Consider the following 13,992-nt stretch of genomic DNA (forward strand, 5'->3'; position numbering starts at 1 on the left):
CCCAGCAATTCTACTCTTGGGTATATATATCCAAAGAAAAAGAAAATGCTAATTCAAAAAGATTCATGCACCCAATGTTCTTAGTGCATTATTTACAATAGCCAAGACATGGAAGTAAGCTAGGTATCCATCAACTGATGAATGGCTAGAGACGATGTGGTATATATACACAGTGGAATAGTACTCAACCATAAGGAATGAAATTTTGCCATTTGCAACATGGATAGATATGGAAGGTATTATGCTTAGAGAGAGAAAACAGGCAAAGAAAAATACTGTGTGGTATCACATGTGGTATCTAAAAAAGGAAACAACTAGTGAATATAAGATAAAAGAAACTGGCTCACAGATATAGAGAACAAATTAGTGACTACCAGTGGGGAGTGGGGATGGGAGAGAAGCAAGATAGAGGTAGGGGTTAGGATGTACAAACTATTATGTATCAAATAAATAAGCTACAAGGGTATACTGTACATCACTAGGAATATAGCCAATATTTTATAACTATAAATGGAATATAACCTTTAGAAATTATGAATCATGATGTTGTAAACCTGAAACACATAATACTGTACATCAGCTATACCTCCACAATAAAAAAATAATTAAAAAAATAAATGCCTATTTCTAGTATTTTCATTATTCATAGAGCAAAAATATCTTGGCATCCCTGTCTGTCTAACAAATACTGCCTATCCAGGAATTCTAGGCCAATGTATAAAAGTGACACTAATTACTTGCTGTATTAATTGTCTGCTCTGGGTTGGGCATCCTGCCAGATGCTGGGGGTGCAGGAGGAATGAAACCCAGATCCTGTCCACAAGGAGCTTACAGTTGACTGGGGAGATAGACACATACTTTCAGCTATTTTCCCAGGAGGGGGCCGGGGTTTGCACAGCCATCCACTTTCTTTTAGCCAGGTGGTGGTTAGAAAGGCAGCTGTGGTCAAGGACAGTTTTCCAAGAGAAGCTCTGCCCTATGAGTAGCAGAGTACTGAACACATAATCTGTGTCAGGCAGTGAAGCATGTGGACATGCGCAGTATCTGTTTTAAATAGAAACAAATTTTGTGTTTATGTCACTTAAACATTCTTCACTATACTCCATGATGCCTGTAACTGCTGGGATAACCATAGAAGATTCATCAAGTAAATTATAAGAAGGGGGAGCCAGATACAACAGAAAGTCCTTATAAAAGGAGAAACTCCTAATGCCACTCTACCCACAAAATGCTGCCTATTTGTTTTTTTCCAAAACATCATTCTAATTTTCTTTAAAAAAAAAAAAAAAAGATATCTCCCCTAGAGATGTTTAATAAGCTGTAATTTTGCTTCTGAGGTATTTGCAAGCCTTGCTCTGTGGTTTTGTGACAACATAAGCATCCTGAATAAAATCACACATTGCAACTCACAGGGAGACTTTGCATCTCTGCAGGACAAGTATGATCTGAAAAGCATCAAGGCACTTGAATGTTAACACAAAACTTATGACAAGGGTTTTCCCTACACTTAAAAAAATCCACACTGAAACAAAGTCAATTAAATTTTATTACAACCAAGAATATAAAATAAATGCAATGTAATTTATTTTTGTTTTAACAGTCATTTCAAGAAAGATGTCAGGACAACTCAAAAGCAGGAAACGCTTGGCTTCAAAGCGGCGGCTCATTCCACACCCCTGGGAGCGGGCCTCGCTGGGGGGCAGCCAGCTCTGAGCACACACCTCGCGGCAGTGTGTGAAAAGCATACAGTCATGTCTATAATCGTATAAAGAGGGATGCGTGCAGAAAATGACTGAAAAAAGAGACAAGGACAGGCACACTTCACACACGGGAATTATGGGAAATACAAACTAGGCAGTGTAGAAAGGATATACTACATAACATATATAAAAAGTACTTTAAATTGTTGTTAAAAAGGACATCTTCAGTCCAGATTTTGTGTAATACTTTTAGTGTCTACACAGACAAATCTTTAAAAAAATTAAATAGTATTAATTTACTAAATATTTAGGAGATAACAGTGCATTAAGGATTTTTTTTTTTTCATATAATACATACATATCACTCCTTTGCAGTGATAGCATAGAAGAGTTAAGTATGGCCTTAGGTACAACACATTTTTAAAAAATCCTAAAACAATGAACTTTGCTTTATGATATTTGTGACTATTCTCAAAGATTAAGGAAACCTAAACAGCTATATGTCTTATATAAAATATTATTTATACTTGAATCCTTCAAGCCTCCTTTAGTCCAGCTGCCTTTTCACTGCCTTTCTCCATTCCCTAGAAAGATACCACAGAGTTTAGGATTTGTAACTTTCATGTATGTAATATTCCTTCACCGTAGAGTTTGTAACATACACTTATTCAAAGCAGATTAAGCTGCAAGTCTTACTATCCAACTCTTTTTTTTTTTTTTTTTTCTTTCCTCTTTTGCAGAGAAACAGCATCATTTTAGAGGCATACAACTAGCGGTTGCTTCACACGGAACGAGGCAGTGAACACAGGTAAATGTCATCCTTTCCTGTTCTTCAATAGAAACTGTGTTTACAAGAGCAAAAGAGTAGTGCAGAAGGCCAAAAGTCTAAGTACTAAAGTTTTAAAACCACACAGATATAAAAATATACATGTCCTTGGTTTTTGTATGTTACTGCGGGATCTACTTCAGCATAAGGATTGTTTTAGCCTCATAGTATTAGCTCTGCCGCCAGGCTACCTTACCCTTGAGCTCGGCTCTCCTGAAACTCTAGAATCCCTTTTCCCAAACACACCTTATCAGAAAGCCAGTCGGAAAACGGGTTTGTAATATGGTGCACAGGAAACCTTCACTTTCTTTCCTTCCTTTCCATTATCTCCCCTGGTTTGGATGTCCACCCTGCATTCTCGGGGCACATGACAGTGATACATTTTTTAAAAAGAAGGTGGTCAATTGGAGACCAAAAAGGTAAATTTTAATCTCAAAAAGCTTCACAGCTCTCCTTCAGGGTTCCACAGTTTTAGGGCCCGTAAGTCTATTAAAGGCTTTAGTTCCCCTTTACAAGGAAAAGGAAATGATGAACCAAAATCATTTCAGCGGGTAATGGGCACTAGTGGGCATCACCAACTCTGAGGCAGGAACACAGGAGGAAAGTACCATTGCAGTGACCAGAAACCCAGCCATGTGTGTAACAGGGATTTCTGGCTGTAGCCTGTGTGGACAACACTGCAACTGATAAAACCCCCTTACGGCTTCCATATTGATTCTGCCAGTAAAATTCACTGCATACAAGGAAAGCAGGGTAGTCCTATGATCATATAAGCACATATCACAAGGATTTATCTCAAAGGTGTTTATAAAGATGATGTTTTGGTTCATGCACATATTTGCGTTTGTCTTTTCCTAAATGTAAGCTCCCCCTGTGGGCAGGAACAGAGCTCTATTTTCATTGTAATTCCCTACAACCCCTTGGTTGAGTGTGTTCTGCCTACAAGGGCCACCCAATTATTGCCGAAAGGCTGCTGGGAACTTCTCAAATATATATTCATGCCTGTTGGTGATATTTACTTGCTGGCTTTCTTGAAGGTAGATAAACATAGAAACCTCTCCATGGTTCAGTATAGAGCAAACTTTGAAATAATGACTCTATCCAAGTGGGTTTAGAGGTAAACACACAGACCTTCACAGTCTAAGCTGGTTTCATTTAAGCCTGTCATCCTGGGAAAGCTTCCTGTCATGGAATCAATCACAGACTCTTCAGGGACAGGAAGTATGTCTTGCTCTTTGTGTCGTCCACCCAGCACGATGTTGGGCATGGTGGTGAGGGTGTAGAGAGCATCTGATGGCAGTCGGGCTTCAGGGTACGGCATAGAACATCATGCCCGTAGCTACATTATGCAGAGGGCTAGCAACTTCTCATCTTTAAACATGGAAGGGGTATAAATTACCATGGAGACATCAGAATTTCCCTCCAATGGAGCATGTCAACTGTTTCATCTTCAGTGTTGATGAGTATCACTATGTAGTCTTTGCTATTAATAAGCATGACTATGCTGAGATCAGAAAGGTCCTTGCTGGCTACAGTATCACATCAATAGTGCAAAATGTATACTGGCTTCTAAAATCTTATTTTACTTGTATATGGACCCAGAGTATCATAACCAGGTAGATAAGTTCACAAAGAAGAGTAAAAAAATGCATATAACTTGCATATACAACAATCAGCTATTTCTTCTAGCTCAAGAAAACATTTAAAACAAGGCTGGTGCTGCTAGTAGCATTTGGAAGAAAACATATTTCTTGCCCCGTACATTATAATGGGAGCTCTAAGTCTTTACATTTATTTCCTGGTGACTCTGAGGAGCTTCTTTACGTTGGCTAAGAAAGAACTCAGCCTCTAATTCATAGATCATGGAAATGCAAATATGCACTTTTTCTAATACGGTTGTATACTATCTGCCCGTAGTTTTTGAGGCACAATTATTAAGGTTTCTCCTAGGGGCAAAAGAAAGCATTCAGTGCAATGAAAAGATTCTTGATAGAATTAAGTTTCAGTAACAACTGCAAAATTATGCATACATAATACATATTTTAAACATGAACAAAACTAAATTTTTAACATGCTTTAAAAATAGTCACTCTATGTCTAATGCAAATACGACTTGGAGAACACTGCTCTTTATTTTAAAAGCAGACTAATTGGCAGGCTTCTATTTGAGTACCCTTGATTATGTAAAAAAAAAAGTTACTCAAGCTGACCCAGATGTGAAGAAACCAATAGTTCTTTTAGAGAAGCCAACCTCATGTACAATATACACGAAAAGCTTTTCCTTCAAAGGGAAGCAATACATCCTTTGATCAACATGACTCCTTAAAGAAATCCTAGTGCAGTTAATATTCTCTTCAGTTTTCTGGTGTTGGTCACCAGAGGACTGGACTTCTTCAAAGCTCTTGAAACTCTTTTTAAAGTAGACTTAAGCTACATGAAGGTTAAAATTATAATTCTTAATTACTGAATACTATTCAGAAGAAGATGATTCTGGGAACTAAGTTCCATATAAATGTTTCTACAAAAATTACTACATACTGTAGTTCTTCATAGCACACAGCATAGCAACGGCAAAGATCTAGGCTGTTTTTGGTTGCAGGTTCCTTCTGTCCCACCACTTGTCTTTTTATTAGACCTTCCCTGAAACTAGATAAATTAAAACATCATAGCAAAGTTCTTTGGGACAGTAACAGTTCCCATTTAAGACTTCCATGAGCAAAAGAGTTCTATTCTGTGGAAACAACGTAGTGCTTTAAAAGGTGCATATTTACCTGTGTTGCTAGATAAGTTCATGAAGTATAAAACTATACACCACTGGAGTCCTGTTTCTAAAACATTAAAATCCTATTAAAAGAGCTTTGAAAAGATAAATCAGAGTGATTGCTACAGCATGAGAAAGGTGCACCAGGAAATCCTTCCAAAAAATGCTGAAGGTTACAGAAGTGCTGGGATTAGATCAGACGCTTTCTCAGAGGAGTCACAACGAAACACATGCAGGGGCAGGGTGCTGGGGAAACTTCACAAAAATCTTCTTTGAGTCAATAAAGAAGAGACATTAGTCAGTCCTGCAAATGCTCAGTCTGCAGTCTTCCTCCTAAGCGGTTGAGTTTTGAGCGGCATCAGAGTTGCATTTTTGGTTCTCTTCAATGCAGACATCATATTGCTGGAGTCTGTGCCCTGGGCTGCGGCTGGTCAGTAGCGGTGGGCCTGGTGAGACGGGTGGTACTGTGCGCTCTGCTGAGACGAGGAGGAATAGCCTAGTGTGCTCTGGGATTGAGAGGATCCCTGAACGCTGCTTTGGTAATTCAGGCGAGAGCCGGAGTGCTAGAAGAAGGGAACGGGAAATGGGAATTACTGATGGAGGAAGAGAACAGCTCAAGATGCTAATCACAAGGTGGAGAAAAGAGCCGTTCTCATCAGAGGCTCCCAGTTCTGATCCATGGTAGCTGGCAGCTAATTTAGTTTGTTAACATTTTTCTGATCTGAAATCACAGCCTGCCACCACTGTAACCACATGTTCTGGCACGCACAAAATTTGGCTGGATTTCTTTAGAAGATAAGCTACACTGGCAACGAAAGGTAGAGGGGAAACTTAACACTGACTCATTCCGGTTATTCTTTGCATTAACTGAGGTTTGCAAACAAGAATAATCCATTTGGCATACTGAATTGCTGGTGTTCATAATGTACACTGATGCGTAGTTAATTTTCTCATTATTAATACCAAAACTGTGATTAAGAATAATTTTTTGGAGTTCCCGTTGTGGCTCAGGGGAAGCAAACCTGACTGGTATCTAAGAGGACGAAGGTTCGATCCTTGGCCTTGCTCAGTGGGTTCAGGATCCGGCGTTACCATGAGCTGTGGTGTATGTCGCAGATGTGGCTCGGATCTGGCATTGCTGTGGCTGTGGTGTAGGCTGGCAGCTACAATTCCGATGCGACCCCTAGCCTGGGAACCTCCATATGCTGCAGGTTAGGCCCTAAAAAGACCAAAAAAAAAAAAAAAAAGAAAAGAAAAAGAATTTTTAGGGGAAAGAGTTTTCAGAGATAGATGCTGGAGTGGCATTAGCAGCACCACCTTGATGACAAAGCAAGGCCAGCTTGGGTAGGGTGTGGCAGCAATAAGTGGTTTTTAGAAACTTAAGGTAATATTTAGTATTTTGAAAATTTCATATGTGAAAATGCCCTCAAGAGAAGGCTGAGACAAATGAATTTCAATTCAATGTATTTCTATTACCTTAAATGAAATATTCATCTTCATAGTACCAAGGACAAATATAAAAAATACGTAAAATTCATCTACAGAATAAGAACATGGTGTCTAGTTAAACAGAAATATAGCTGGAGTCAGTGACTTTGGCTATGCCGAGAAAGCTGGTTCTTCCTGTGAGCAAGGTGGGAAAGATCATACGTAAAAAGCTGTTACTTGGAGTTAAAAATGTAAATGACCTTGAGGTGGCACTGGCGGTTTAAGGAAGGACAAATCAGCAAGGCTGTCCCACTCAGTACGCAAAAGGCAGCCAAATCGGACTTGCAACAGATGGTCCAAGAAAACAGAGCAATAAGATAGTCCTGGCTAAAAATAATTCTGTTTAACTCCTTCCTACATAATATAACTCTCCTTAGTTGTACTGTTGTAAGAAGTCTTTCCAAATCCTAACTGGCAGGGGGAGGGAGTGGGATGGATTGGGAGCTTGGGGTTAATAGATGCAAACTATTGCCACTGGAATGGATTAGGAAGGAGATCCTGCTGTGTAGCACTGGGAACTATGTCTAGTCACTTATGATGGAGCATGATAATGTGAGAAAATAGAATGTATGCATGTATGTGTAACTGGGTCACCATGATGCACAGCAGAAAAAAAAAAAACTGTATTGGGGAAATAACTATTACAAAAATAATTATAACAAATCCTAACTGCATTTTATTTTATTATGAAAAAAAATGTTCTTTCCATTTACAAGGCCTACAATTGCCAGGCTGGCTACAACTGCTTTGACTTTAGCAGATTAGACTCAGCACGCGAGCTCCTCCATACTGGATAAAGAGCAAGCACGTCAATAATGAGAGTCACCAACAGGTGCAATGGGACTCTCACCCCCTCATTGCTAGTCTCTCCAATTAACTAGCTGACCTAGCTACTCATTTCAGAGACATGCTGTTTTATTTTTAAGTAGACAACTCAGTATGGACAAAGGAAAGCATTTGAAGAACTCTTGGATTTGAAAGGAATAAATAAAGTAGTTAAGTAACCTGTCCACAATTAACTGTAATCAAGTGACTATAACACAATCAGACGCACAAAGATGAGCCAGTATATAGTAAAGGTTTGTGGCTCATATAATAGGAATAAACTACTGTTAGGGGGAACCCGAGTTTAGAGTAAACTTCAAACATGTTCATGATTATTACACAAATAGCAAGCTGTTTTAGTAGATCAAACTGATGCCTTGATTAGTTTAATTGGAACCAATGAAAGTGCTGTTATATCCTCCTCTGCTCGCAAAGACTCTTCCAGGAGAAGTTTCCAAAGTAGTTGTACAAAAACACATTAGTGTGTTAAGATATTCAGAATGTAAAGCCCATTTAGACAGCTATTTATTATGTCTTTCTTGGTACTGCTTCTCTTGATTCCAGTTCCTAATCAGTGAGTTTATGTCTCCCTTGCCTGTGGTTTTGTTTCCTATTATCTCTCTCCTAAGTGCTCCTCCTCCACCAGTTCCCTGAGGGACTATAGTTTTAAACCTTCTTTTTTTTTTTTTTAATCTTTGGTTTTATTCCCCCTTCGTCTTAGATCTTTTCTTAACTTGCTATTACCTTGAAAGCTTTTTCCCCAAGATTCTCTATAGTTTTCACCAGTATTCTTACCCCTCTCTCCAAATACCAATCCTTAGATTTTGTTTCTTTTTATATTTCCTGCATTAGTAGTACAACTATAGTTTTCTTTTTAATCTTAAGAAAAAGTATTTTCTTTTTTGCTTTTTAGGGCCGCACCCACGGCATATGGAGATTCCCAGGCTAGGGGTCGAATCGGAGCTGGAGCCGCTGGCCTACACCACAGTCACAGCAATGAGGGATCTGAGCCGCGTCTGCCACCTACACCACAGCTCTCAGCAATGCCGGATCCTTAACCCACTGAGTGAGGCCAGGGATGGAACCTTCGTCTCATGGATGCCAATCAGATTTGCTTCCGCTGAGCCACATTGGGAACTCCAACAAAAAGTATTTTCTAGTATCAAAATTATTTCTAGTGAGATTTAGCAGTTATTCCTGAGAAGTCTCAATCTCAGTCCCTTTCTCTTCTATATTTCAGTGGCACGTACTGCTTATTTCCTCAGTGACAGCACATCCTTCTGAAGTACACTGCTTACCTCATTCACAATAAACCACCATTCCTTCCCCTTTTCAATTGCTTATCTAAGTATCTTTTTCTGACCCAAACCTGAAAGGCACCTGCAAGTGTGAAATGAGAGATTTTCTTTCAGGAGGAAATGACTGCCTCACCTTCCCTCCTCAGAGCTTTAGGACAAACAAGTCAAGAAACAAAACTATAATTCTTAAAATTACATAAAATGACAAAAATCTTCATTTTCATATAATGCCCTAGAAACAGGATTATACAGTTTATATAGTCAAACTTTAGAGTTAATTTGCTGGTAAATTTTAAAATGATCTATTATAAACCGACTTCCTGTTTCATAAAAGATATTGTTAAAAAAAGAGACATGAGGCTCCAAATGGAGTCACTTGTGCTAAGCCCACGGCACCAAACTGAGACTTAATTCCTAACCTGACTGCAGTTTCAGCCTCCCCCAGGAATGTAATCATATCCAGTTAGTCTGCAATTTCCTGGTCAGCACTAGTGAAGTAATACACCTGACAGGCCCCATAGTCCCCCAAAGGAAAAAAACAATCAGCCCTTTGTTAGAATAACTTCCTTGTCCCACCTCCTTCTGCTTCTAAGAGTCTTCCATTTTCTACGGCTCTTCAGAGAGTCTTTCTATTTGCTAGACGAGATACTGCCTGATACATGAATCACTGAATAAAGCCAATAAGACCTTTAAAATTTACTCAGTTGAATTTTCCTTTTTAACAGTATGAACATTAAAGAGTATAAAATCTGGGGAGGTACCTGATAATCTGACGGCATAACAGGCCCGCCTGAGTTTGTGCCTGAAGGCCCTAGCCGCGGTTTCTTGTTTGGAGGCACCTGATTAAGGCCGGAGTCCTGACTGTGCTGCAGCCCTGCCCCGGCACCCCCGGCCCCGGCCCCAGCCCCTCCTGCCGTCCCGTTGGTCTGGGTGCTGTTCTGCTGCTGTGGGGGTGCCTGTGGGGGGGCTGCTGCCTGCTGTGGAGGGGCTGTGGGCTGCTGATGTTGGTTCTGCTGCTGTTGCTGATTCTTATAAAGAGGAAAAAAAAAGTAAGCTTGGTATGGAACTAAATTAACTCTACCATTATATGATATGATGAGCAACTGGGGAGTGATCTCTGTGGGACACTATAGTGACTGGACCGACCAGAGAATGGAGCGGCCAAGGAATACAGCATCCTCCAAAGTCAAAGTGCTGAGCCCTGAACAGGACTCATTCTCTAAAGTTCATTTAGATTGCATAGTAATCCTCCAAACCAGTCACAGATATCCCACTGAAGGCCCACGGGGACAGAGGAAATAGACAGCAACTCATTAAAATAGCTAGAATAGTCTTTTCAATCAATTTGGAAAAGTAGGGCTGTGTGGAGTGAAGTCAGTTACGATCAAAGGACTGAATGATGCTTTAAAAGCAGCCTGCGTAAAGTGATGGTAATGACACCGAACAAAACAAACAAAAAAGGCAAAAATTAAGAACCAGAGAATGGGAGTTCCCACTGTGGCACAACGAGTTAAGAATCCGACTGCAGTGGCTCAGGTTGCTGGGGAGGCACAGGTTCGATCCCAGGCCTGGTGCAGTGGGTTAAAGGACCTGGATTCAGTCCCTGGCCCAGGAACTTCCGTATGTCGTGGGTGTGGCCATAAAAAAAAAAAATCAGGGAATAAAATATGTATAAAGCAAATCTGGAATTTCATTTATCTGTGAAAGAATCTTTCAAATGGCAAAGTACATCTACAATAAAGTAAATACATAATTAAATAAAAGGTAGTTTTATAGGAATTATTAGATTACCCTTCCCTTAGTATAGTTTATACCTTGTCACCTTTCTCTTCAGGCTCATCTTCATTAAGGAATTCTCGTTTGGGATATGGAATCTGGCAGCCAGCAAACACACTAAAAATCATTTAAAAAAAAAAAATCATGTCATGACCTAAAATCTACACTTATCATTGACCTTGTTAATTTAAAATTGTACTTTTCCCCCCTTATTTCCTACTCTTCATCTGTGGCTGGTATTGGCCTCTCAACATAATTTAAGCAATAAGAAAAGGACAATTTGTCGTCTAAGTTTTACACTAGTTCCACTTTCAATGGCAAATCTTAGCTGCGATTATTAGCTAGTTGACATGTAAGACACAGAACTTTCTCCATTCACACTTCATCAGGACTGAAAATAACTAAATGTGCATTTGCTTCAACAATGAAAATAATTTTTTTGTCCCTCAGGAAAAGCTGCACCTCTAATAAATCCAAGCACAATGTATACATGTGGGTGTAACAAGGCTGAGGAAATGGAGGGGTTTGGCAGCACAGCAGATAACACAGAATTTTTAAATTTCAGTTCCCTACATTGGTTTGGTGTACACTGTGCTGGCTGAGCCGTCTGTGAAAGTCCCATCTGTCTTAGCTTTAGTTTTTATCTGTAAAACTGATTAATGGTCATTCCTAAAATACTTGCTTTCATTCACACCTCCCTACAGCTTTGCCTGTGTCAAAACACAGAATCTGTCTCTTGACTACTTTTTCTCTGAGGTAGTATTAACGAAGAAAGTAAAATACTTTAGTAACAAGAGCGTCTCTTGCTTTCAGCCACCATCCAACATCTTCACCTCGGAGCCAAGCACGCAGAAAAGGAAGGATACATACTCTAATGTCGGCAAGGGGTCCTCCTGAAAATAGGGATCCTGCAGAGCCTGCTCTGAGGTAATTCTCTTGGTTGGATCCATAGTGAGGAGTTTCTGAAGCTAGAATAATACGTAAGAAATTGATAGTACGTGCAAAGTTTGTTTACAAGTCCATGTTTTGACTTTTGTGTTAATGTCTAACAGAATTAATATCAAACACCATTTTGTACAGCTCACGGCAACATTAATGTGAAACTGGCAGAAATCATTAGAAGACACACATTTACATGAAATTGGCACTTATCGTTAATATTGAAGCCCTTTTAGAATTTAATGATTTTTATGCTGATAAACCATTAGCAAAAATTAAGGCTAAAAATTAAGGGTGACATCTCAAAAGACTTAATTTTGCTCCAATATCCTCCTCTTTCTTTTCTTTGTAAAGAGGAGGAAAAGCTGGGACAATCCCACAGTAAGGGGGGGTGGGGTGAGGGCTGTGCTAAGGATCCTACTTCCCAGTCTGGGAGAGGCGCACCTACCAAGAGGAACACTTTGCTGTCAGGCTTGACCTTGTGTTTCTCCATGTACTTTATGAGGCTACTGTTGGCGTATCTGCAAAGGCATGACAATCACACATTATTGAGAACACTCACACAATTTACTTTCTTTTCTTTTTTTTTTTTTTTTTTTTTTTTTTTTTTTGGCTTTTTAGGGCCACATGTGTGGCTTATGCAAGTTCCCCAGACTAGGGCTTGAATCAGAGCTGCAGCTGCAGGCCTACACCACAGCCACAGCCACGCAGGATCCAAGCCACATCTGTGACCTACACCACAGCTCACGGCAACACCAGATCCCTAACCCACTGAGCGAGGCCAGGGATTGAACCCGCATCCTCATGGATACTAGTCAGGTTCATTACCGCTGAGCCACAATAGGAACTCCACAATTTACATTTTTAATGGAAAATGCCAGGATGGTTTTCCTGTAAGGTATGTGTTAATTTAAGCTGTTGATTTTACCAATGAGAAAAGAACAGGTAACCAAATGTTGGTAAATATGTGAAGAAATAATTGCTACACACTGCATGTAAACGTTTCTATTGTTCCAATCACTTTGGAAAATAAGTATGCATTAACCACTAGAGGTGAAAATATGAATATCTTATGACTCAGCAATTCCCTTCCTAGGTAGATACTCTCTATCAGATATGGTATAGAGTGAGTAAATGGGTATTCATTTTATTGTTCTAAATAGGCTACATATTTCAAGCATATATAATTCTTTCCTATATATAAAACATTTCCAAATAAAAAGATCAAAAAATAGTAGTTTATATTTTTGGTTAAAAAACCCTTAGGGAATATAGAAAAATATTAAGAAAAAATTGAAATCACTCATTTAATCAAGCTATTCAGCAATAAAGAAAACACTGTCAAGGGTCTGATCATTTTCCTTTGGCATTTTTTTTCTAGACATAGATATATATATGATATAAATACGGAGGCATTTTTGTTTCATTCTTATAAAATTAGAAACATACCATATAAATTGTCCTAATTTTTTTAATTTACTGTTGTTTTATAAAAGTTTTTCCTTGCCAAATGGTCTTTCAACTTATTATTTGTAGTAGCTGTATATTTTTTACTGTTACTAATGATGTTTGTTTCACAAAAGTTACAAAATGCAGGTCCTTGTAGGTAAATCTGGTAACATGATAGGGAGAGAGAACTACATGGCAGTGAGAATCAGAGACCCCCTACCAGACACTGACTCAGTCATTTACCAGTTGTGTGATCTTGGGCAGTTAGTTAAGCTCTGTGAAAGCCTTAAGTGCCTCATTTTAGCTGTGTGTGGCTGCTTTATTGCTTTCTTCAGATAAATTCTTAGAATTATTAGGTCAAAGGATATGTACATTTCAAAAGCCTTTTTTGTGCTTGAGAACCTTGCCACACAAACCTGGCCCTCAGACCAGCAACATGGAACCTGAGAGCCTGCACCAGGAATGCAGATTCTTAGGCCCTATCCCAGATTCTGGATCACAATCTGCATTTTTCTTAATAGAAATTTATTTCCTCACAATTCTGGAGTCTAGGATCTGAGATCATCAAGTTGAAGGCAGGGTTGGTTTCTTTCTTCTTTTTTTTTTTTTTTTTGTCTTTTGTCCTTTTCAGGGCCACATCCACGGCATATGGAGGTTCCCAGGCTAGGGGTCTAATCGGAGCTGTAGCTGCTGGCCTATGCCAGAGCCACAGCAATGCCAGATCCAAGCCTTGTCTGCAACCTACACCACAGTCATGGCAATGCCAGATCCTTAACCCACTGAGCAAGGCCAGGGATCGAACCCACAACCTCGTGGTTCCTAGTTGGACTTGTTTCCACTGTGCCACAATGGGAACTCCCACAATCTGTATTTTTAACAAGGTCTCTAGGTGATCTGTAGGTACATCACAGTTTGAGAAGCATTCATTCT

The 13,992-nt window shown here is 39.4% G+C and overlaps 1 protein-coding gene across 21 annotated transcripts in view; it reads right to left on the reverse strand.

Moving 5' to 3' along the window:
* Nucleotides 1-1,528: 1,528 nt before the first annotated feature.
* Nucleotides 1,529-13,992, reverse strand: part of CDK19 (cyclin dependent kinase 19) — a 203,883-nt gene continuing 191,419 nt past the window's right edge. For 14 of the 21 annotated variants that reach the window (XM_084963063.1, XM_084962987.1, XM_084962993.1 and 11 more), the window contains 5 exons: nucleotides 12,062-12,134; nucleotides 11,545-11,642; nucleotides 10,713-10,791; nucleotides 9,660-9,926; nucleotides 1,529-5,850 (listed from right to left, as the gene is read on the reverse strand). In XM_084963063.1, coding sequence (XP_084819189.1) covers nucleotides 5,719-5,850; nucleotides 9,660-9,926; nucleotides 10,713-10,791; nucleotides 11,545-11,642; nucleotides 12,062-12,134 — 649 coding nt within the window. In that variant the 3' untranslated portion in view covers nucleotides 1,529-5,718. The remainder of the gene's footprint in view (nucleotides 5,851-9,659; nucleotides 9,927-10,712; nucleotides 10,792-11,544; nucleotides 11,643-12,061; nucleotides 12,135-13,992) is intronic. The other 7 variants (XM_084963043.1, XM_084963088.1, XM_084963078.1 and 4 more) reach the window with 1 other exon arrangement.

Source organism: Sus scrofa, chromosome 1, assembly GCF_054392235.1.
Source record: "Sus scrofa isolate SSC_HxYL_T2T_F1_AM1 chromosome 1, Sscrofa_HxYL_maternal_Yorkshire_Landrace_v2.0, whole genome shotgun sequence".
In the NCBI taxonomy this organism is placed as follows: Eukaryota; Metazoa; Chordata; class Mammalia; order Artiodactyla; family Suidae; genus Sus; species Sus scrofa.